Source organism: Grus americana, unplaced genomic scaffold (assembly GCF_028858705.1).
Source record: "Grus americana isolate bGruAme1 unplaced genomic scaffold, bGruAme1.mat scaffold_848, whole genome shotgun sequence".
Taxonomy (NCBI): Eukaryota; Metazoa; Chordata; class Aves; order Gruiformes; family Gruidae; genus Grus; species Grus americana.
This window is the reverse complement of record NW_026562047.1, coordinates 189,183-213,570: the sequence shown is the minus strand read 5'-3', so window position 1 is coordinate 213,570 and position 24,388 is coordinate 189,183. Positions and strand designations below refer to the sequence as shown.

The 24,388-nt window shown below is 51.8% G+C and overlaps 1 protein-coding gene and 1 pseudogene across 1 annotated transcript; one reads left to right on the top strand and one right to left on the bottom strand.

Annotated features, from left to right (window-relative positions):
* Nucleotides 1–2,943: 2,943 nt before the first annotated feature.
* LOC129201210 (uncharacterized) lies at nucleotides 2,944–20,493 on the bottom strand. Its single transcript, XM_054812365.1, is given in 6 exon segments — nucleotides 2,944–2,960; nucleotides 4,790–4,841; nucleotides 9,859–10,386; nucleotides 10,388–10,889; nucleotides 11,938–12,041; nucleotides 19,594–20,493. Coding segments are annotated over 6 exon segments (2,103 nt in total).
* Nucleotides 20,494–21,266: 773 nt separating this feature from the next.
* LOC129201209 (olfactory receptor 10AG1-like) lies at nucleotides 21,267–24,001 on the top strand (annotated as a pseudogene).
* Nucleotides 24,002–24,388: the final 387 nt, after the last annotated feature.

Below are 24,388 nucleotides of genomic sequence, written 5' to 3'. Positions count from 1 at the left end.
CTGGCAGCTGTGTTGATCCCTCAGTGTAAGGGTTCAGGAGTCTCAGTGACTTCTCCAAACTTGACAGCTCCTCTCCCCTTTCCCTTAGGAGACAGCTGAGAAGGTAGTCCCTGCCTTGACCTTCCTCTTGAAATGCTGCCTCCGCCATTTTCCTCGTGGTGATCTGGAGCACTAACCAGCCCTGCCTACACAGCACCCTCTCAATCAATATCAGAAGGATCCTACCCTGTTGGGGGTCACTTCTTCCACCCACTCCTTCTCCATGGTGTGTAACGCCGTGGGGAGCTCCCTGGTCAGGCTGAGTGCTGACCCTGGCAGGTGGCAGAGTCCCTGTCATGGCACATGAGACCCCTGGGGCATAGAGACCCTGCTCTGAAGAACAGTCCTGGGCACCCCTGGGCTGTACACCCACCTTCACACCTCTGCAGCCGTCCCTGTCCCTCTCATGCCCTGTCCCTCTGATGGTGCAGCAGGAAAACCCTGCTCTGGAGCACGTCCTCCTCCTCTATAGAAGAGAGAGATCCCATAGGCTGTGGGTTATGCCAGCTTTAGGAGATCCCTCCACGAACTGCAGCTGCATTTCTCTGCAGCCAGAGACTTACTGTGTCAAGGGCCGTGAAGATTTCCCCTCTTTTGAGCTCTCAGCATCCTCCCAGTCCCATCTGCCTTTAGTCGTTCTCTTCCTCTCGCTGCCTGCAGGCAGTGCCCTCAGCCCTGCTGCGCTTTGCAGAGGAGCTGCTCCTGGGCAGAGCTGTCTCTCTGCAGCGCTGCCCGCTTGCCATGAGCTCCCTCCATCCCAGGAGCCCAGCCCAGATCAACAGCAGAGGACCAGCCCAAGGCATTTTAATGACCCCTCTGGTGGGTTTGGTCCCTGAACCTCAGACACTGAGAGGAAATTGAAGAAACCTTTGAAGAAGTCCAAGTCAGATGCAAACTCCAAAGTTTCTTGGAGTGTTAACAGGTCCCACCGAGGACCATTACTGACGAAGCCTCCCCAGGGGCTGGTTAGAGCAGAAAGCTGGAGGCAGAGATGACAGGTAGACAAAGGCAATGTAAAGGTGGAACAGATTCTGAGTAATCCTGGATGTCTTGTATCAAGTCAAAGGGACAAGCTGTGACCCCCAGCCCCTGGGAAGGGAGATCCTGTCCCTCACACATTGCTCAGGGCTCTTCCTGGGGCAGTCTGATGTGAGGATGGGCAATGTCAAGGGCAGGACCACGGTCCAACACCTCCCAGGCTCCTGGGTGGGGAAGGGGAGGCCATGAGACTCTAGTGCTGTAAGGATGAGGTGCTCCCTCATAGGCACCAGTGGCAGAGACAACAGCCATTGCCAAGGGGAGAAAGAGGTCATCTCTGTTGGGGGCTTTTCAGACTTTCTTCATCCCTCTGTCCTCTTCACTGCAGGCCATTGTCCTTTGGTGTCCCACACCTGTACCTCCTCATCATCATCGAATCATCATAGAATGGTTTGGGTTGGAAAGGAGCTCAAAGATTATCTAGTTCCAACCCCCCTGCTGTGGGGAGGGACACCCTCCACTAGACCACGTTGCCCAAAGCCTCATCCAACCTGGTCTTAAACCCTTCCAGGGATGGGGCATCCATCCAGGAGGATCTGCTCCATGATCTTGCCAGGCACGGAGGTACCTGGTGCCTCTTTCTCTGCAGGCTGTAGACATCCACCCTGCTACCACACCTTGCTCTCACCTCAGCATCTCCCTTCCTTTACTGATATCTCTCCACCCTCCCTGGCTGTTCCTTGAAACACAAAGCCTTGGGCTGATCCAGTTTCCCTCTGGGTGACTTCATACACCATGGCACTGCCCTTTGAGTGACATTTCTTCATGTCCAGTCTAGGCCTCCTCAGCTGCACTTTGTGGCATTACTTCTTTCTCATGCTCTATCTCACTACAAAGGGAAGCTCTGTCATCTCTGAAGCAACTCTTCAAGCACTCTCAGGCCACTCCTGTACTGCCTGGAGCCTCCACACTGCTGGGCCAAAGAACGCCCAGTCCCTTGACCACCCCACACAGGTCATGTGCACTAGGTCCCAAGCCTCACCTTGGCAGACCTCCACTTGACACTCCCCACTTCCTCCCTACTTCTCCAAAATGGGGAGCCACACCCTGGGACACACCCATGTGTGTAGGCCACACCAATGTGAGTTGAGGGGGATGATAAGGCAGGTTGGTTGAGGGGCCCATGTTCCTCCTAATGCAGCCCCGTGACGCAGCAATGCCCCTAATGCAACACTGTGGTTGGTGGATGTCTGCTGTGGACCTCCTGATGAGGCAGAGGAAGTAGATGAGGCCTTCTTCAGACAACTGGAAGAAGCCCCATGTTTGCAGGCCCTGATCCTCATGGCAGACCTGCAGTATCCCAGTATTGACTGAAGGGGCAACACAGCAAGGTGAAAGCCATCCAGGAGGTTTCTGGAGTTCACTGACAACACCTTCCTGAGAACGGTGACTGAGGAGCCAGTGAGGGGGGCGGTCCTTCAGGACGTCATCCGTCGAAACAAGGAAGAGCTGGTCAGGGATGGAATATCGGGCGCGAGAAAGTAGAGTTGAGGTTCCTGAGGGAAGGGAACAAGGCAAAGAGCAGGACTTGAGGAGAGACAGCTTTGGCGTGCTGAGGAACCTGCTTGGAAGAATCCCATGGTTTAGGGTCCTGCAGAGAAGAGGGAAGAGCTGTTTGCTAGACAAGGATCTCCTCTTCAAGCTTCATAACAATACACCCAGACATGCAGGAAGTCAAGCAACATTGCAGGAGGCTGGACTGGGTAAGAAAGGAGCCCCTGACAAAAATCAAGCATGAAGAGGAAGCCCAGAAAGGTGGAAGCTGGCTGCCTTCCAGCCTCAATGGTTCTGTGATTTGGCAATGGAGAGAGCCGTTGTGGTGGGTTGACCCCAGCTGGATGCTGAGTTCCCACCAAAGCCTCTCTATCACTCCCCCTCCTCAACTGCACAGGGGAGAGAAAAGATAACAAAAGGCTTGTGGGTTGAGATAAGGACAGGGAGAGATCATTCACCATTTACCATCATGGGCAAAACAGACTCAACTTAGAAAAAAATAATCCAAATTCTTACTAAGCGAAACAGAGTAATAAGAAATAAAACCAAATCTCAAAACACCTTTCCCCCACACCTCCCTTCTTGCCGGGCTCAACTTCACTCCCGATTTCTCTACCTCCTCCCCCTCAGCAGAATGGGGGGACGGAGAATGGGGGTTGTGGGCAGTTCATCACACATTGTCTCTGCCCCTCCTTTCTCCTCATGGAGGACTCCTCATGCTTCCCCCGCTCCAGCGTGGGGTCCCTCTCCCAGGAGACAGTCCTCCGTGAACTTCTCCAGCTTGAGTCCTTCCCACAGGCTACATTTCTTCATGACCTGCTCCAGCGTGGGTCCCTTCCACGAGGTACAATCCTTCAGGAACAGACTGCTCCAGCATGGGTCCCCCAGCGGAGTCACAAGTCCTGACAGAAAAACTGCTCCAGCGCTGGCTCCTCTCTTCATGGGTCCACAGGTCCTGCCAGGAGCCTGCTCCAGCGCTGGCTTCCCACAGGGTCACAGCCTCCTTCAGGTGTCTCCACCTGCCCCAGTGTGGGGTCGTCCGTGGGCTGCAGGTGGATATCTGCTCCACCATCAACCTCCATGGGCTGCAACGGAATCTGCTCTGGCGCCTGGAGCACCTCCTCCCCCTCCTTCTGCACTGACCTTGGTGTCTGCAGAGTTGTTCCTCTCAAATTGTCTCAGTCGCTCTCTTTTTCTTCCTTCTTAAATATGTTATCACAGGGGCACTGCCACAGTTGCTGATAGGCTTGGCCTTGGCCAGCATTGGGTCCATCTTGGAGCCGGCTGGCATCAGCTCTATCGGACACAGGGGAAGCTTCTAGCAGCTTCTTGCAGAAGCCACCCCCTGTAGCCCTCCCGCTACCAAATACATGACTCTGTGTGTGTGTTTGTGTGTATGTGTTTCTCCATGGGGTAACTGGAAGGATGAGGGAATCCCAGGGCCAGCTCCTGGATAGATGGAGAGTTTAAGATCAGCTCCTGGAGACATCACTACTGTACGTATGGGCTTTCCCACAGCCCCTGCAGAAACTGTGATACATGTTCATACCCGCATCTTCCAAAAGCCTTCAAAATCGTGTGAATCCTGGTGAATTTTGAAGGTGTGCTTGCTTTCATCCTAGGACTGCTGACTCCCCAAAAGCCTCACAATCATTGCACCAGAAATTGCATTAAGTTGTCTGATAGGTGTCCAGAGGGAAATGCAGCTCGAGGAGAGTGGCATGACTACTGCATGCAGGGAAGGGAATACAGTGATTTGGCTAGCAGGCAAGGATTTGGGTCCTCTGTGCTGTAGGCACTACGAGGGACACCATACAAGGCAGTGGTGCGTGCTCAGCGTGAACAAGGTCAACTGCATCTGAGGCCGTGGTAGGAGAAGCTCTGCCACCCCAGACATCTTGAGTTTTCATCCCCCTGCAGTGAGCCGTGGTGTGGTGACATCTGGACCGGTGTGTCCCTCTGTGGGAATTGCTGCTGTAGAGAGGTGGGGAGGAACTGGAGAGTGCCCCGAGGAGGTCTGCACATGTCCTGTACTTTAGGCCTCAACCCCATCTTTGCCGACCTCTTCCATACCCACTCAACCCTGGGAACATGCCGCTCCTGGAGAACCACTGCGCCCTCCAGGCAGCTCCAGATTCCTCTCCTAGACGATGGGTGTCCTTAATGTCACCTGTGTGAGAGCCCTGGGTACACCCCTCAGTTACACTCACCATCTTACCTGTCATCAGACACCGACTGGTGACGCATAAATCCCGTCCGACGTCTCGTCTCTAAAAGGTCACAAAGAGACACTGAGCTTTTTGCTCCCAAACACATGGAGGAAGAGGAATTTCAGTGGGGCAGTTCCTCATGCCTCTTTGGAGAAAGAGCCCAGACAGAAAGCACTGCACTGGGGAGATCCCACTGTATTATCAAGATGCTACGAGTCACGCTAACTCTGAGCAGTGTTAAACATACTTTTATAAAGGCAGCCAGGCTCACTTATACATGCAAAGTTGGTACATGACTCAGATACAGTGACGTAAATGCAAATATTTGTGAAGAAAGAAACATAAAAACCATGAATGAAAAATATCAACAGCAATAATGATAATTACAGTTTAAACCAAAGGAAACCAAACCAAAAAAACCCAACCTCACAACAAACAAACAAACAAACAAAAGCTGGAATCAGATACACTGGGAATCATTTGTGGACAGAGGTGGTAATTCTGTCACTACAGCAAAATGTCCTTGGAATCATTTTCTCAAGGGCATCCTTGAGCTCCCGGTTCCTCATGCTGTAAATAGTGTGTCACTACTGGAGGTACCACAGAGTACAGAACAGCTACCACCAGATCCAGAGATGGGGAGGAGATTGGGGGGGACTTCAGGTGGGCAAACACGGTACTGCTGCTTGTGTTGGGTTTTGTGTGGCAAGGTTTTGGTAGCGGGAGGGGCTACAGGGGTGGCTTCTGTGAGAAGCTGCCAGAAGCTTCCCCTGTGTCTGATAGAGCCAATGCCAGCTGGTTCCAAGATGGACCTGCCCCTGGCCAAGGCCAAGCCAATCAGCGCCTCTGTGATAACATATTTAAGAAGGAAAAAAAAAAAAAAGAAGCTTTTGCAGCCGGAGGGAGGAGTGAGAAGATGTAAGAAACTCTGCAGACACTAAGGTCAGTGAGGAAGGAGGGGGAGGAGGCGCTCCAGACACCAGAGCAAAGATCCCCCTGCAGCCCGTGGTGAAAACCATGGTGAGGCAGGCTGTCCCCTGCAGCCCATGGAGGAAGGATGAGGGGGTGTAGAGATTCCACCTGCAGCCCGCGGAGGACCCAACGCCGGAGCAAGTGGAGGCACCTGAAGGAGGCTGTGGCCCGTGGGAAGCCCACGCTGGAGCAAGTCCGGGCCGGACCGGTGGACCCGTGAAGAGGGGAGCCCACGCCAGGGCAGGTTTGCTGGCAGGACTTGTGACCCTGTGGGAGAGACCCCACGCTGGAGCAGTTTGCTCCTGAAGGTCTGCACCCTGTGGGAGAGACCACGCTGGAGCAGTTTGTGAAGGACTGTAGCCCGTGGGAGAGGCTCCATGTTGGAGCAGGGGAACGATGAGAGGAGTCCTCCCCCTGAGGACAAAGAAGCGGCAGAGACAATGTGTGCTGAACTGACCGCAACCCCCATTCCCTGCCCCCTTGTGCCGCTGAGGGGGGAGGAGGTTGAAGCCGGGAGTGAAGTTGAGCCCGAGAAGATGGGAGGGGTGGGGGGAGGTGTTTTAAGACTTGATTGTATTTTCTCATTGCTCTACTCTGTTTTGCCTAGTAATAAATTAGATGAATTTCCTCTCTAAGTTCAGTCTGTTTTGCTCGTGACGGTAATTAGTGAGTGATCTCTCCCTGTCCTTATCTCGACCCAAGCCTTTTGTTATACTTCTCCTCTCCCATCCCGCTGGGGGAGGGGTGAGTGAGCGGCCACGTGGCACCCAGCTATCGGCTGGGCCTAAACCACGACACTGCTAAACAGGGAGACCACGGCCAGGTGAGGGAGGCACGTGGAAAAGGCTTTGTGCCGTCCCTGCTCAGAGGGGATCCTCAGCACGGCCCTGAAGATCTGCACATAGGACACCACAATGAAAACAAAACACCAAATGCTAAACAGACACTAACCACAATAAACCCAGCCTCACTGAGGTGGACATCTGAGCAGGGGAGCCTGAGGATCTGGGTGATTTCATGTCGGAACAGGTCCAGGGCATTGCCCTGGCAGAGGAATAGGGAACAATTATTGATACTTGGCAGGAGAGAAATCCCCATATTGCTATGCTGCTGGAGGCATTGACCCACAAATCTCGAATGCTGACATGTGGGAGTTTCAGGCCAGAGGGACCTTCACACCCTCGCGCCTTTGGCCAACAGAAAGGCAAGGTCTGCATCTGGAGCAGAATAAACCGCATGCATGAGGACCATGACGTGCCTGGCTGAGGAGTGTCCTGAGGAGAAGGGCATGGGAGTTATGATGGATGCCATATGAGCCAGTGGGTTTCCCATTTTGAAAGGTGGATGGAGAAACTGGAGAATGTCCAGAGGCAGTTTGTCGTGATGAGATTTGGGGCCTAAAGCACAAGCCGTGTGGAGAGGCAGAAGGAACTGGGTCTCTTTAGTCTGCTGAAGGTGAGGAGCAGGGCACTCAAAGGCAGCTGAATCCTGGCAGAGGCAACAGCCACAAGTTTCCTCCTGGGACCTTCACACTGGGCCTTCAGAAAGAGTGAACAGAGGGTGCTGCTGACGGCAGCAGGACACCCAGAACTCTCTGTGATCTCCATCTTTGGAGGTCTTCAGTTTCCAGCCAAGCTGACTGTGGGACTGGCGATACCCCACCCTTTGCTGGGAGGCTGGACCAGAGATCCCAGCGCTCCCTTTCCCAACAACCCTTCCATAAGCCTGTGCCTTGCAGTGTGCCCCAGGAGAAAGGATTCAGCTGGAGGTGGGGGTCTCTGCAGCAGGGGGTCCTAGGACGATTCAGGGTGGAATGCTCCTGTACTCAGGAGGTCTCTAGTTCTACCTTTGGTTCCAAGCAGGGCCAGCTCGGAGGTTGGAGCAGGTTGCTCCATAGACATCAGCATCCCAGTACAGAGGCTGCACGTGTGCCAGGCATTGAATCCACCGTTATGGAAATGGACACAAAGCCTTTGAGCGGCTCCTTGAACCCAGGAATCGGTATGCCATGCCTCCCGAGCTTCCCAGGAACACCTAAGCTTTCTGTGCAGAGGAATGCGAGTCCACTTTCCCTGTCCTGGCCAGTCTCCTGGCAAATGTGGTGCTGTAGGTTCTGAAGAGAACCAGAAGAATCTCTTTGAGGAGGTTAGTTTCATTTTACATGCTGAATTGCAGGGCAGATGAAGGGAGCTCAGAGCTTCCAGGCTCCCTGCCGCACAGTTAGGACATCAGAGACTGGAAATGCAGGTAGCGGTGTTGTGTTAGCGTACACCACGTGGAAATGTTGTCTTCCTTTGTGCTTTTGCATAAGCTGGGGTCTGTCCCTTGGCCGCCTGTGGCTAAAAAAGCAACAGCTCCCCTCTTCCACCTCCCTCTCCTCCACACAACAGGGAGGAGAGAGATGAAGCAGGGATAATTTAAGGGCAATACTGTCTAAGAAGTGTAATATTGAAATGGTAACAGTGAGAGAAGCAGCACTGCGTTTTAAGAACTTCATGCCAGAGGCTAACTGCTGAGAACTTATGGCTCTTTTATAAAGTAGAAATGAATGTTGGGAATGAAATTGAAGTGCTTTGATTAATCCTAATGAAGAAAAAGAAGGAATTCCCTTACAGCACTGTGCTGTTCGTGTTATTAGTGACAGGACCACTAATTCCTTAAACATCCTTGAGAGCTTCTTTATTTTCCTCCTTTCCAAAGCTTAGTCTACTCAGATTGCCAGAGGACTACCTCCAATCTCTGCAACCCAAAGCTCTCCAGCCTTCTCTCATCAAAGGTCTTTTACCCCGGGACATATCTCACCATCACTTCAATACGCTGCCCGGCGTCTATTTTTCAGGTGGGTGAGGTCAGGCTATTCCTTTGCAAAGCCTTCCCTACAAAAGTCTTGTCTAGGTACTGATCCCACTGTAGCACCTCATGCTGGGCACCACTCCAGCCTCCTTCTGCAGAGCTCCAGTGGATGGGCAATTTTCCTGTTTCTGTCCTACCCATTCACCTTCCCAATCTTTTTGTATTGTTTGCTTATCGAATATTGTCTCAGGAAACACATTTGTCCTCCACAGCATCAGCCATTTGCAATTGCAGGCTGAGATATTTCCCCTCGTGGAGCAGACATTGTGCAAAGCTGCTCCATTTGGGGAAACCCACTTCATGCTGCATAGGCATTTGGGCTACAACCCCCCACTGGCTCATTTTTTAAAGAGACAGTTTCAGACTGGCAAAGCAGATTCAGTACATAAATGCGTGTGCTGGTTTTGGCTGGGACGGAGTTAATTTTCTCCATAGTAGCTTGCATGGGGCTGTGTTTTGGATGTGTGCTGAAAACAGTGTTGATAACACAGGGATGGTTTAGTTACTGCTGAGAAGTGCTTGCACGATGTCAAGGCCTTTTCTGCTCCTCACACCATCCCACCAGCGAGAAGTTTGGAGGGGACACGGCTGGGACAGCTGACCTCACCTGACCAAGGGATATTCCATACCATATGACATCGTGTTGAGCCATAAAAGCTGGTGGAAAAAGAAGGAAGGAGAGGGCATTGGGAGTGACGGTGTGTGTCTTCCCAAGTAACCATTGCGCGTGATGGAGCCCTGCTTTCCTGGAGATGGCTGAACACCTGCCTGCTGATGGGAAGTGATGGAGGAATTCCTTGTTTTGCTTTGCTTGTGTGCACGGCTTTTGCTTTACCTAATAAACTGCCTTTATCTCAGCCCCCCAGTTTTTTTTTTTTTTGATGTTTTTAGGCTGATTCCATGCAGTGACACTCTAGACAGTCCATGGGGTCTAGCAAGTGATTTCTCAAACCTGAGGGTAGTCATCTCTTCATCGGTTGTGTCACCTTTGGGCCTCCTTGACTGCTGACCACGATTCGGCTATTTCCCTTTAACTTTACATTGGTCAGACAGAGCTTGAAGGAGCTGTTTGCATTAATCATGGTGGGGCATGACATACCAGGAATGCCTCAGGCCACCTTCCCCCTTCTTGAGGAGGATGGAAGCCAGGCTGGACATGTGGGGTTTTTTGGGGCAAATGTGGGATGCCTTTTTTCAGACAACCACGTACCCCAGTGGGGCATTTGGGACTATTTGGGGCTATTTTACATACTCTGTAGTATCACTTTGTCCATAGGAGTCTCTTCAAGGCAATTCTCACTTCCTTGTTCCTCAGGCTATAGATGACAGGCTTAAACATGGGGGTCACAATTGTGTAGAACAGGGCAAGGTACTTGTCAGGGTCTACAGAATCCCTTGACCATCGCTTTAAGTAGATGATTGTGGCTGAGCCATAGAAGAGCGTCACCACCCCGAGGTGTGAAGAGCAGGTGGAAAAGGCTTTGTGTCTGCCCAGAACTGAAGGTATTCTCAGAATTGCCCTGATAATTTTCATGTAAGAAATAACTATGAAGGAGAAGGGAAGGATCGCAAAGACCAGGATGATGGTGTACAGCATCACTTGGTTCCAGAAAGTGTCTGCACAGGCCAGTTCCAGCAGAGGGGGGACATCCCAGAAAAAGTGGCGAAGGTCCAGGGATGCACAGAAGGGCAAAGTGAACACCTGGTAGGTCTGTCCTACTTGCACTGGTACGACGACCACCCATGACCCCACCAGCAGTCTGATGCAGACAGACACCCCTGCTCATGATGAGGGTGTAGTGCAGGGGGTCACAGATGGCTATGTAGCGGTCGTAGGCCATGGCAGCCAGGAGAAGGCATTCGATGCTGCCCAACAAAACCAGGAAATAGAGCTGGGCAGCACAGCCAAGCAAGGAGATCCTGCCGTCTTCCATCAGGAAACCCACCAGCATTTTTGGCAGAGTGACTGATGTGTAGCAGATCTCCAGGAAGGACAGGTTCCTCAGGAAGAAATACATGGGGCTGTGGAGGCTTGAGTCCAGCACTGTGATGAGTGCAATCAGGCTGTTCCCTGTGAGAGCCAGGAGGTAGATGAGCAGGAATATGGTGAAGCACAGGCCCTGCAGGCTGGAGTGCTCAGAAAATCCCAGGAGAATGAATCCAGATCCAACGGTGTGGTTCTCCAAGCCTTTTCTTTGGGGCATTTTCCCTATGCAGAGCAAGCCAAACCACAGGCTCTTAGAGGATGCTGATGGCCCGTCCACCATCACGTACACTCCAAGCCTGGAGAAAGATTACAAACATCAGCAGACACGTGATTGCAGGGTTAGGCAAGCTTGACCAAGATATGCATGAACGTTTGGCAATCTAACATGGGTTGCTTGCTGCAGGGAGGTTTGTAAAGGGAGGAGAGAACAGAATCCTTGAGCCTGAATGTCTGGGTTTTGTCACATGGATAAGAGAAACTTGACTTTCTTTTTTTAGAGGTGATTTTATTACCTAGAATATCTGGTGAGAGATGAGAGAAAAGGAAGAGAATGGATCAATACTAGCCCCTTTAAGAACAGTCTTGCTTACGTTCCTTGTCCAGACCTTGTAGGAGCTGCACTGAATGTAAGAACATTAAGAAGACATAGGGTGAAAAGGAGGAGAGGGACGAAAAAGGGGAAGAGAAAGCAAGGCTGGGCTGGGCACGGAGAGGCAATCAAAACAAAGCAAGGCAAGGCATGGCTTGATTCTTAGACCTTAGTGAGAGACATTAATCCCAGCTTTCCTCACGTGTAAGAGCTCATCTCTTGATACTGTGTCCACACACAAAGATCTGGGAGAATATATTTAGATCCGAATCATTCATTTTTACATGGCAAAGGGTGAATCCCATCAAAATTAAAACAGGCTTCTGTCCGTCAAGGAATCGAGTAATACTGATGCATCCATGGGACTTCTTAACAAGACAGATGAGCAGCAGTCTCTGCATCAACCACAAGATTTCAGGGTGCTAAAAGACACGTTTATGCAAGCAATCAAACGGCTTCATGCAGTTTTCAGTCATACAGAGAAGAAGGTGATTAAAATTGGGTCATGTCCTGACGATACCCACTTTTTCTGAACAGGTCAGACTTTTGTAACTTCTCCATGAGTCCTGAATTATTCAGCTTTCCTAAGTTTCCTGCTCTGTCACTTGGATTTCTGACAGCTTACAAATCCAGCCGAGGGCCCATTCGCTCTGATCCCAGCCCTGCAATGCTTCCCTCTCCCCTGCAAGCCCTGGCAGAAGCAGAGCAATGCTCTTGCTGCCTGGGGAACTGAGCCTTCCCTTTGCATTTCCCACCTTCCCAGAGCATCAAGACTTCTTGCTGGGTTCACTTGCAGGATGTGAGCTCCAAGCAAGCAGCACTGCAGTAGCAGGTGTCTTCCTATGAAGAAGAGACTCAGCTGAAAGATGTTTAAGAAGCTCAGTTTGACATGGGGAAGGAATATGCTCTTCCAGGCAGAGGACTGAGGATGCTGGCGGTGTCTCCCCAGCCATCGCTAACTCCCTTTGCAAAGTCTTCTTAAACTCTGATGCATTACTGAGGAGAACAGCAGGTCATAAAACATGTAATTAAAGCATTCAGATTAGCCAAATGAAAAACACAGAAGGGTTTTCTCACGAGAAAAATCTGGATTCACAAAAACATGTGGTCCTAGTAGTTTGATTCTTTTTCCAAGGCATTCCTGCCTTTTTCCTGTGAGTTTTATGTATCTCACAGAGGTTTGTTCCTTTGTTACCTTTGTTTCCAAGACAACATTGGGGTTGGTGTGAGGGAAAAGTCACCATGATTGTTTTCTAATCTACCTACTGATTCATGTAAGTGTACCGAAAAAAAGAAATACCTTTGTTTTCTGAAAAAACTGTGAGATACCCACATGTATGTTAAATTAAGGCTTTAACTCAAAGCACCCATTTGTATGCAGGTTATCCACATGCCAGCATTTCCTGGTCATTTCAAAATGCCCTCAGACATACAGCCAATTCTTTGTAACTCTCCGATGTCTCAGCGCTTCGCAAGATCACAGGTAGAGCAGAGTTCCGGCCAGCTTTGCTGACGGGAAACTGCCAGAGAACTTCTCATACGGTGACTGTCTCACAGGCGGCATTTCTCAGAGCTGAAGGAAGCCCGTTCCAGTGAGCCCGGCCAAGCTGGACAGATGCCTGCAGCTGCTGCTGGCGGTGTCTGTGCTGCCACACTATCTCCGCATTTCAGGGCAGGCCAAAAGGCACTTACCGTTGTCAGGAGCCAAGAGGCAGGAGCACACTCCTCAGTCCCTGATGCTGCAGGAGGCAGCGGTGACCTCTTTTTCTCTCCGTCATTGCCCTGGAAACCACCTGGGATTTCAGGAGGTCTCTGCTCTGGCGTCCTGCTCACAACAGAATCAGGTATGGAGTCAGACAGCGTTGCTCAAGGCTTTATCCAGTTGGGGCTGGAAAACACCCAAGGACAGAGATGGCACAACGTCTTGGGGAAGCCTGCTCTGATGCTCAGATGCCCTCAGGGGAAAAAAGATTTTCCTTATCTCTGCGCTGAACCTGCCTTATTCCATCATCTAACTCTTGTCTGTTTTCCCCCTGCCGAGCACCATGGTGACCAGACTGGCTCCATCTTCCTGAAAAAGTCTCCGTAGGGACTGGCAGGCTGCTACGAGGTTCCTGAGGCCGCCTCTTCTGCAGGCTGAACAAGGTTCTTCCCCTCAGTTTCTCCTCCCAGGCATGTGCTCCAGCCCCTGAGCATCTCGGAGGCCTCCCACTGCGCTCGCTCCCAGTTATCAACATCTTCCTCCATGGGGTGGCTTGACTGGCCAACAGCCCAGCAGGCACACAGCTGCTCACTCCCTCCTCCTCCTCCCCCTCCCCAGGGGGGGCCCCAAACTTGACACAGCAGCGTACAGGTGGTCTACAGAGCGATAAGCAGGGGGACACAGTCGCTTCCCTCACTCTCCTGCTGACACTCCAGTTCACACACTCCAGGACACCGCTGGTGACCTTTGCTAGCAGGTCGCATGGTGGGATTGATCGTTGTCGTTTGTCCCCCAGCACCACCAGGGCCTTTGAGGCAGGGCTGATCCCCAGCCAGGCATTCCTCAGCCCCGGCCACTGCTGGTGTCAGTCTGTCCCAGGTGCAGGACCTGGCCTTTGTCTGTCTTCTCTGTCATGAAGTTCCTGACAGGACAGTCCTTCTGCCTGGCACGTTTCCCCTGAACGGCTTCGCTAAGGCACAGGAACGATCCCCCCCCCCCATTTAGTGTCATTGACACACGTGGTGAGAGTTGCCTCCTCCAGGTCATGGATGCAGGTGATAAACTGCACAGGGCCCAGGAGCATCCCCTGTGCTGCCCCACGATGCCCCAGGATGTCTCACTGGCCTCCACGTAGGGTATGACCCCTTCACCACTGCGCTCCCAGCCTGATCATCCAGCTGGTGTTTTACCCATCTGTTTGTCTACCCCTCCAGACTGTAATGGCCTAACGTGGGAGCAAGAATAGTGAGGGAGATCATGCCATGTGTCTTGCTGAAGCTGACGTAAACGATGGCCCCTCTTCTCGCCTCATGCATAACTGCAGTTAGTTTGTCATGAAGGCAACCAGGTTGGTGAGGCATGATATACCCTTGGGAAGTCCATGCTGACAGCTTGTGGACACGTTCTTCTCATCTGGGTGCCCAGATATGTCACCTGAGAAGACTCTACCTGATGGCACACTCCTCACCAAAGTGAGCTGGTGCAGCCTGGGGTTCCCTGGGTTGCAATGTTGGCCACTTTCCAAGACGGGTGCAGTTTTTGCACGTCCTCACTCACAAGAGACCTCTACCAAGCCTGTGAACTTTGAAAAGGCATATTCAAAAGAAATATTGATCTTCCCCTGTACCTTCATCATCACTACTCTGCCCATTATATGGAGTTTTTAATTTCCCTGATCTTTCCTATATTGTCACCTCTCCTGATAACAACAACCATTTGTAAAGTCATCTTTCCAGCAGACTGTCTAGACAAAGGCCTTTTCCATTATGCTCCAGTTTTCGCCTCCCCTTACTCTTTGTTCCTTCACATTCCTGTCACCCACCCCAAGCTGCTGTTTTGACATCAGGGAGTTAAATGCTTGCCCTGTGATTAAGTAGCTGTCCTGGTTTCAGCAGGGATAGAGTTAATTTTCTTCCTAGCAGTTGGGATAGTGCTGTGTTTTGGAGAGTATTGTTGATAACACACTGATGGTTTTAGTTGTTGCCAAGCAGTCAAGGACTTTTCATCTTCTCATATGGCCTGCCAGCGAGAAGTTGGGGGGCACCAAGAAGCTGGGAGGGGAGACAGCCAGGACAGCTGACCCAAACTGACCAAAGGGATATTCCATACCTTATGACATCATTCTCCATATAGAACTGGGGGCTTGCCAGGAGACGGGGCAGGTTGGGATCTTGCTGAGCATCGACTTCAGGTGGTGAGAAATTGTGCTGTTCATCACTTGTTTTGTATAGTCTATTATTATTATTGTTGTTATTACTAACATCATCATCATCCTTTTCTGTCCTATTAAACTGTCTTTATCTCAACCCATAGAGATTTCCTTTTTTCCATTTTCAGTCCTCTCCCCCATCCCAGGAAGGGGAGTTAGAGAACAGCTGTGGGGTTGGTTTAGGTGCCGACCAGATTAAATCACGACACTAGTCCAATTTGCTCTTAGGCAACTCTTTAGCTGTGTTTATATCTAGCTTTTGGCACCTACCTGTCTAAAACATTCCTCATATGATTATCCCTTGGAGAAATGCAACATCATTAGAGGCAGCTTGTAGTAAGCATATGGTGCAGAGTGTGTTTTAATGTCGATGAAACTTTATCGTGCTTGACTTTTCTTTGCTTGCAAATAGGAAAAAAAAAATATACGTGCAGCCATTTCTCTAAGGAAAGCAAGTGCGGGTTGGTACAAAGGAGCTGTAACATCCAGCTGCAGAATTCAGTGGAGAAGTCTGATGTAAGGAAAAGTCCCCGGTGGCCAATGAGAGAAATGGTGGGGCTGGGGAGCTGAGGTGAAGGTTGTCCATGCTGTGTCAGACCTCAAGGGACTGCTTTTCCTCCTGTCCAGGCGTCCTTAGGAGAGACCCTGGAGCAATATCTACTGAGGAATGCTGCCATCACCTCTTCTCTAAACTGAAAAGTGGTAAAATACACCCTTGGAAATAAAACCTCCTCTTTGTTAGAAGTTCTTTGAAATCTTTCTCCACAACTACACTAGGAAACAACTCCAATTATCTGTACAACTCTTGAAGACTTGAAGAAAATCACAGGGAGAGAGATGGCTCGTTAGGGCTTACTTTATTTTAATGAGTCCCATGGTGTATTTGGTGCTGAGTAACAAACCTCAGGTACTGAGAGGAGATTGCACAAACCTCTCAAAGACTCAGTGTAAAAGGAAAAAACCCAGAGTACCTTGAAGCATTGAGTCCCACTGAGCACCATGACCAGCAAAGGCTCCCCGAGGACTCATTAGAAGGGATAATTGGAGGCCATGATTGCAGGCAGGCAAAGGTAATGTACAGGCAGCTGAGATGCAGAGGAAGCCCTGCTTTTGTTTGATGAAGCAGAAGGGCCAAGGCCTGACCCCCAGCCCCTGGGAAGGCAGATCCTGTCCTTCACGCCTTGCTCAGGGCTCTTCCTGGGGCAGTGGGATGTGGGGGGTGTCGTGCTGAGTGAAGGACAACGGGATGGCAGTTCCCAGCCTTACTGGGGGTGTGCAAGGAGGCAACGAGGCCCCCCCAGTGCCTTAGGACAACATGTCTCCTCACAGGCCTTGGTGGCAGAGACGATTGCCAAGGGGACACAGACTTGGGTTCTCTTGGCGACTTCCAGCCTTGCCAGCGCCCTTTGCCATCTCCACCACACGTTGTCCTACGCTGTCCCACAGCTGCTTCTTTTCCCTGCACACTGTAGACACCCATCTCACTTCCTCACCTTGCTCTCACCCTGGCATTTCCATACATTCACGGACATCTGTCCACCCTCACGCTCTGTTCCTTGAAACACACAGAGATGGACTGATCTCACACTCCTTCGGGATGACTTCTTGTACCACAGCACTACCCTTGGAGTGACAGTTCTTCCTCCTCATGTCCAGTCTCCACCTTCCACGCTGCACTGTGTGGCAGCGTTTCTCTCTCCTGTTGTTTCCTACCTCCAAGGAAAGCTCCACCATCTGAGAAACAACCCTTCAGGCAGGCATCCCAACCCACCAGTCTTCTTGAGGCCTTTCACCTGACCAGGCAGAAGTAACCTCACCATGATCTCCCAAGGCTGCTAGCCTTTCAGCTTCTCAGATGATAGACACGACCAAGCCGTGTGCCTGCTGCTGTCCCATCATGTTCTCAGGCAGAACAGACCTGACCACCAAGATATAAGCCCCCTTCCTGGACTAAGCCTAGGTCCTTTGGCAGATGGGATCTCACAGACAATGTGCCAACCAGGTGCCTTCTGCTGGCCTGTCAGAGACGCTGTCAGATGTGAGCTTTAAAGCACGTATCCCAGCCATGGGCCAAGGTCTGGCCTATCAGCTATTTCAGAGTGAAGTGACCTCAGAGTCCCTTTCTCAGCCACGTTCCTGCTGCTGGCCTATCACCTCCAGAGGCAGAACTGACCTCACCTCCCCATTTGCTTCCTACTGGATTATGAGGTACTTATACACAATTGACCACATCATACCATATCCAACCATCACCCTCTTTGTGGCCCAGTACCTGAGCAGGTAAAAGTAAGCTGCTTTCATCAAATTTATCCAGTAGATTTCCTACCAACAATTTGAGTGGAGAAATGTTCCTCAGAGGAACTGCTGTATTTCTACCGCTGCATTTTATATCTCTACTGCTGCCTCTTTGTTTTGTCGATTCTGTCTCCAAAAGCTCTCCAAGGGAGAGACTCATGGAATCATCAAATAACTCAGGTTGGAAGAGAGCCCTGAAGTTCATCTTGTCCGGCTATCCTGCTCAAGGCAGGGTTAACCTGATGAGGTCGCTCAGAGGCTCTGCCCAGTTTGGCATCATCCACAAAGGAGCTGAAAATGCCCTCTGTCACATTATACAGGGAGTTAATAAAGACATTCAACGGGTTGGCCCAATCCGACTGTATAGAGACTATGGAGACCATGTCAAAGCCCTTGCTAAGGTCCAGGTACGAAACATGCCCTTCTTGCCCCTACCCATGTGGGTTCGGCAGTCCCTTCCTTCTCCTTCAAGTGCCTGTAAATCCCTGCAGGTGTATTTGGCCCATCACCTTCTGAGGGACTAAGGTGAGGTTGACCAGCCTGTAATTCTCCCAATCCTCCTCCTTGCCCTTCTTGAAGAAATGTTTGATGTCTGCCTTTTCTGAGGATCCCAGAACCTCTCTGATTGCTCTGACACGTTTGAGGGCACAATCCAGAAAGGGTGACGCGAGCAGACAGGAGTATTTGCAATGAGCCTGTCCAAGGCGGGTGAGAGGAATCTCAAGGGGAAGTTGGGGGTTGTTCCTGCAGTCACAAATAGAAACGTCAAGGCCCTGTGAGATGTCCGCACCTGAGTTGGCCTCATTGACTCCTCATATACACAGGGGTCTTCAGAGCCACGAGTCCTTCCCTTGCAGACACAGAGGCAGTGCATCGCAGCAGTCACAGTGTCTCTCTGGCCTCTTGTTGCCACTCCGGGAGGAGGCTGGGAGGCACCTCAGCCCTGCAGTGTGTCGCCCTGCCCTGCACTCATCTGAGATGCCCCACGGCATGAGGAATGGACACCGGGACTTAGGTCCAAGGAAGCCCATCCCAGTGCTGCATTCAGGTGGTTTCCCAGGGGAAGTTACTCTCACAGTGAAGTGACCTCAAGACACTGTCTGTCCCACAAGCCTTCATGGCACCTCTGAGGAACAGCTGATGGCATTCATGCTCACTCAGGTTCATGTCCCCACATGCACATGATGTGCATGCTTCTATCTCGTCTGTAAAATGTAGACGTGGACTTCTGACCTAGTCATGCAGTGTCCTCCTTCTGAACAGGAGGGACAAACCACCTCTCTGAGCTGGAGTGAGAAGCCAGTGTTGGGAATGGTGGTTGCAAGGGGCTGGCCTGTGATGATTGCCCTGGGGCACTTTCCTTGGGGTGTCCAGTGACCACAGGCACAGGCCAGACCCTGCTCTGCTGGTCCTTCAAGGCTATCCCAGGAGGACTGGCTGTGCGAGGACACTGCTGCGTGCGTTCCCCCACCCTGCACATTCAAACACTTGGTCTGTTCACTGGTGTTTTCCTCACCAGGGCACTTTCTTGCGCTTGTTCTTCACAGCCACTTTGAAGGAAGACCTACGCCTTCAGGCACTGCCTCAGGAGGTCCCCTTGTCTGACAGAAACACTGTTATGGGGGCAAACTCTGTCATAGTAGTGCCCATTGCCTGTCCCTGCCTATGATCACAAGACTGCCACGCAGCAGGACTCTGACCAAGCTGCCAGTGCTCTCAGGCCTTGCACCAAAACAAGAGCTCAGAAAGAGAGTGTGGAAGTGAAAAGAGAGCAGCTCAGGAAAGACCAAGCGCTGGTGCTGCTTGGCAGTGCTCCTGTGCTGGGACTCTTTTCCCCTCCACCTGTGCACACAGGCACTGCCCTGCAGCTCCAGAAAGGTCTCTCAGGAAGGATCTCAAACAAACCAGTCACTGCAGGGTCCTTTGATTTCTTTAAGTGTACAGACAGTCTTGCTTCTCATTAACACACTCTCTGGATCACACAGGAAAGGTAGATCCTGATGCAGAAGAGGGATGAATAATGACATTGCTTTGTGGACCACATTATCATCAGTAAAACAAAAGAAAAAAACCAAAATCCCCCCCAAAACAAAAGCAACAAAAACTTCAGAAGACAGGTTGGGGCTGCAATGAGTTATATTATGAGTGATATGGAGATGATGATGAACAGTTTATTGCTTCTGAAAATCATCCCGTCCTCAGTTTCCACACTGCATCCTTGAGCTCCTGGTTCCTCATGCTGTAGATGAGAGGATTCACGGCTGGAGGTACCACCGAGTAAAGAACTGCCATTACCAGATCCAGGGATGGGGAGGACATGGAGGGGGTCTTCAGGTAGGCAAATATGCCAGTGCTGATAAACAGGGAGACCACGGCCAGGTGAGGGAGGCACGTGGAAAAGGCTTTGTGCCGTCCCTGCTCAGAGGGGATCCTCAGCACGGCCCTGAAGATCTGCACATAGGACACCACAATGAAAACAAAACACCCAAATCCTAAACAGACACTAACCACAATTAGCCCAACTTCCCTGAGGTAGGCATCTGAGCAGGAGAGCTTGAGGATCTGGGGGATTTCACAGAAGAACTGGCCCACAGCATTGCCATGGCAGAGGGGTAGGGAAAATGTATTGGCCGTGTGCAGCAGAGCATAGAGAAACCCACTGCCCCAGGCAGCTGCTGCCATGTGGGCACAAGCTCTGCTGCCCAGGAGGGTCCCGTAGTGCAGGGGTTTGCAGATGGCAACGTAGCGGTCGTAGGCCATGATGGTGAGAAGACAATACTCCCCTACAATAAAGAAGAGAAAGAAAAAGAGCTGGGCAGCACATCCTGAGTAGGAGATGGATCTGTTGTCCCAGAGTGAGCTGGCCATGGCTTTGGGGAGAGTGGTGGAGATGAAGCCCAGGTCTAGAAGGGAGAGGTTGAGGAGGAAGAAGTACATGGGGGTGTGGAGGTGGTGGTCACAGGCTATGACAGTGATGATGAGGCCGTTTCCCAGGAGGGCAGCCAGGTAGATGCCCAGGAAGAGCCAGAAGTGCAAGAGCTGCAGCTCCCATGTGTCTGCGAATGCCAGGAGGAGGAACTGGGTGATGGAGCTGTCATTGGACATTTGCTGTCTCTGGGCATTGGGACCTGTCAAAGGAGGAAGAAGTAGTGACAAGTTAGGGTAGACATCTCAGAGAAGTATTTCTTCCAGTTCTCATGGAAACCCCCCAAACCGCCTCTTTCCTTTCAGAAAGACCTTTTGCTGGTCCATTTAGTGAATTCGGGTGGGAGCTGGCTGAGGATCCCCCAAGTGGCACTTCTGCTTGTCGCTGAGAGAAACCTTGTGGGTCCTGTGTGGCAAAGGGACTGTCCCTTTGTGCCGAGGGACAGTCTGTCCGTCAGACCTGGTCTCAGTTACCCTAGGCTGTCACCTCCTTGAGCTGGAGAGCGATTGCACCCAGACCCCCCTGAGAAGAAAATGGACAATGGGGTGAATGCAGTTCCCAAGTGCCCATCTCCAAACTCCTCACATTGTCTCAGCTCAGCCCTCCCCTCCCAGCCAGGGACGCAGGGGGCTCATCACAGGTGCTTGCATACACCCTGCCAGCAGCATTTCCATGGCCTTAGTACTGAGGGGCTGCTACGTAACACACAGACGGAACGGGAAGGCTGTGCCCTTCTGGAAGACAGCCTGCAGCACAGCAGGATGGCCCAGGGAAATAACCGAATGTCCTCAAGATCACCTGTCCGGAACAGTGAGTTGGCTCACTGAGCCCTGCAAGCAGCATTGCCTGGAGCTCCCACCTTAGGTGGGAAGAAAGGCAGCATGAAGAGGAGGGGGGAACTGGAGAAATTCCCCAATGCCCCTGTTGATGGAGGCAGTACGGGGACAAACGGATGAGCACTTGGGAGATTCCCCTCATCAGGGGTCCATCTGCCGAGGAGGTAACTCATGCCGTGGAGCACATGGCCTTCAAGGTGAAGGCCCTGCTGTGTGGCAGAAGAGATCAGGGGCTTGCTCCGGGGAAGGCGTCGGCGCTGTAGCAAATGGCACAGAGGTGCCTGAATTCCCCCCCCTCCCCTGGCATTTCTGGCAGCAGCTTCTTCTCACTCCCTGCCCATATCTCTGCAGCCTGGAGCTGTTCCTGCCGGGATTTGTTTCTCTGTCCCCACATCTCCTCCCTGTCAGTGCTCACAGACCCCATCGCACCCACTGTGTGCTCAGCTCTGCCCTGCAGACCCCTCCTGGAAGCAGGGACATCTCTGTGTGTGCGGGGGCTCAGCAGCAGTTCAGAGAAGTCTGAATTAGAACTGGGGTCTCCGTGCCTTCACCAGAGCAGAAAAATAAATTCCCATCTCCCACTGCCCCCCAGCCAATGAAGAGCGGAAAACTGAAAGCACAGGTTCCTGCACTTTCAGGTACATGTTGCCTTGATGTCCTGCTTCAAAAGGACCCTCTGCAAATGCCCTGGCGGGGGATCTGAACCTGTGAGCACCTCTGACCCATGCAACACCCTCTTGACTCCAGAAGGCCTCTGCCCTGCCAGGCATCACCCCTTCCACCCAGAGCTTATCCCCAGGTGCTGTGGGGAGCTCCCCAGGCAGGCTGAGTGCTGACCCTGGCAGGCAGCAGAGTCCCTGCTCCAGCACACAGCCCCTGGGGTGCAGGGACCCTGCTCTGAAGGACAGCCCTGGGCACCCCTGGCTGCACACCTGGCTGCACACCCTTGCAGCCAGCCCCAGGAGAAGGGAAACTTCGTGTGCTGTCCCTCTGATGGTGCTACGCAGAAGCCCTGCTCTGGAGCATGTCCTTCTCCACAGTAAAGAAACTCTGATTGCCGTCCTGCCAGATCTTAGCTGCAGCAAGATGTGTGAGCTCTAGGAAGCCCCTCCAGGACATTTGTGTATTGACCTGGAGCCAGACACTTACCGTGTCAAGGCCTGTGTAGATTTCTCCAACAGCGAACTCTCAGCATTAGCCCACTCCACAGTGCCTGTAATATCTCTGCCGTTTCCCCCTCTGCCCTCGCTGCCTGCAGGCAGTGCCCTCAGCCCTGCTGCGCTTTGCAGAGGAGCTGCTCCTGGGCAGAGCTGTCTCTCTGCAGCGCTGCCCGCTTGCCATGAGCTCCCTCCATCCCAGGAGCCCAGCCCAGCTCAGCAGCAGAGGACCAGCCCAAGGCAGCACTTTCTCTGCCCCCTCTGGGCTCCCTCAGAGAATGTCCCTGGGGCTCTGGGGGAACCTGCTGTGAAACAGGCTGAAGCAATCACTGATGTTCCCTCCCTCCGCTGGGGAAGGACACTTCTTTCCAGTAGAGTCATTTCTCCAAACAGACTGAGTCATGTCCAAGATTCACCTTTTCATGTCCCATCATTAGAGACAGGAAACCAAGACAGTGACCAGGAGGGATCTCCTTTACCTCTGCTGAGGGAAGGGATGCACCCGAGTCATTAGACGCATCTCAGGTGTAGTTTTATAGTCCTGGGGCTGGAAGGGGACTCAGCTCCCTGCCACAAACCCTCAGGATGTCGGATTCCTCTTGCCTCAGTTAAGGTGGGCACAAAACAGGCACCTGCATGTGAGCTGCTTGTCCCAGCTCCCATGGTAATTCATGAAGATAAAGGCCATGAGTGAACTGCTGAGACACAACACCTGGTTATCTTTGAGATGCCAGAGGTGACCAAGATGTGTGCTGGTAACTGCAAGATCTAATGGAGCACTTCCTAGAGACAGGGCAGCATCTGGGGCCATCACCTTGGAGGCTGGTGGGAAATTTCTTTGGCCAGGTGAAATGACAGCAGATGCCCACGTTTATGACAACTGAAACTGTAACTATACCTTAGCTCCAGGGCATCCTATAGAGGTCTTCAACTGACCAAAAGGAGTGCCTTCCTGAGGAACCTGTCCTTCCTGGAGATCTGCTACACGTCAGTCACTCTGCCAAAAATGCTGGTGGGTTTCCTGACGGAAGACGGCAGGATCTCCTTCCTTGGCTGTGCTGCCCAGCTCTATTTCCTGGTTTTGCTGGGCAGCATCGAATGCCTTCTCCCGGCTGCCATGGCCTACGACCGCTACATAGCCATCTGAGACCCCCCTGCACTACACCCTCATCATGAGCAGGGGTGTCTGCATCAGACTGCTGGTGGGGTGGTGGGTGGTCGTCGTACCAGTGCAAGTAGGACAGACCTACCAGGTGTTCACTTTGCCCTTCTGTGCATCCCTGGACCTTCGCCACTTTTTCTGGGATGTCCCCCCTCTGCTGGAACTGGCCTGTGCAGACACTTTCTGGAACCAAGTGATGCTGTACACCATCATCCTGGTCTTTGCGATCCTTCCCTTCTCCTTCATAGTTATTTCTTACATGAAAATTATCAGGGCAATTCTGAGAATACCTTCAGTTCTGGGCAGACACAAAGCCTTTTCCACTTGCTCTTCACACCTCGGGGTGGTGACACTCTTCTATGGCTCAGCCACAATCGTCTACTTAAAGCGACGGTCAAGGGATTCTGTAGACCCTGACAAGTACCTTGCCCTGTTCTACACAATTGTGACCCCCATGTTTAACCCTGTCATCTATAGCCTGAGGAACAAGGAAGTGAGAATTGCCTTGAAGAGACTCCTATGGACAAAGTGATACTACAGAGTATGTAAAATAGCCCCAAATAGTCCCAAATGCCCCACTGGGGTACGTGGTTGTCTGAAAAAAGGCATCCCACATTTGCCCCAAAAAACCCCACATGTCCAGCCTGGCTTCCATCCTCCTCAAGAAGGGGGAAGGTGGCCTGAGCCATTCCTGGTATGTCATGCCCCACCGTGATTAATGCAAACAGCTCCTTCAAGCTCTGTCTGACCAATGTAAAGTTAAAGGGAAATAGCCGAATCGTGGTCAGTAGTCAATGAGGCCCAAAGGTGACACAACCGATGAAGAGATGACTACCCTCAGGTTTGAGAAATCACTTGCTAGACCCCATGGACTGTCTAGAGTGTCACCGCATGGAATCAACCTAAAAACATTAAAAGT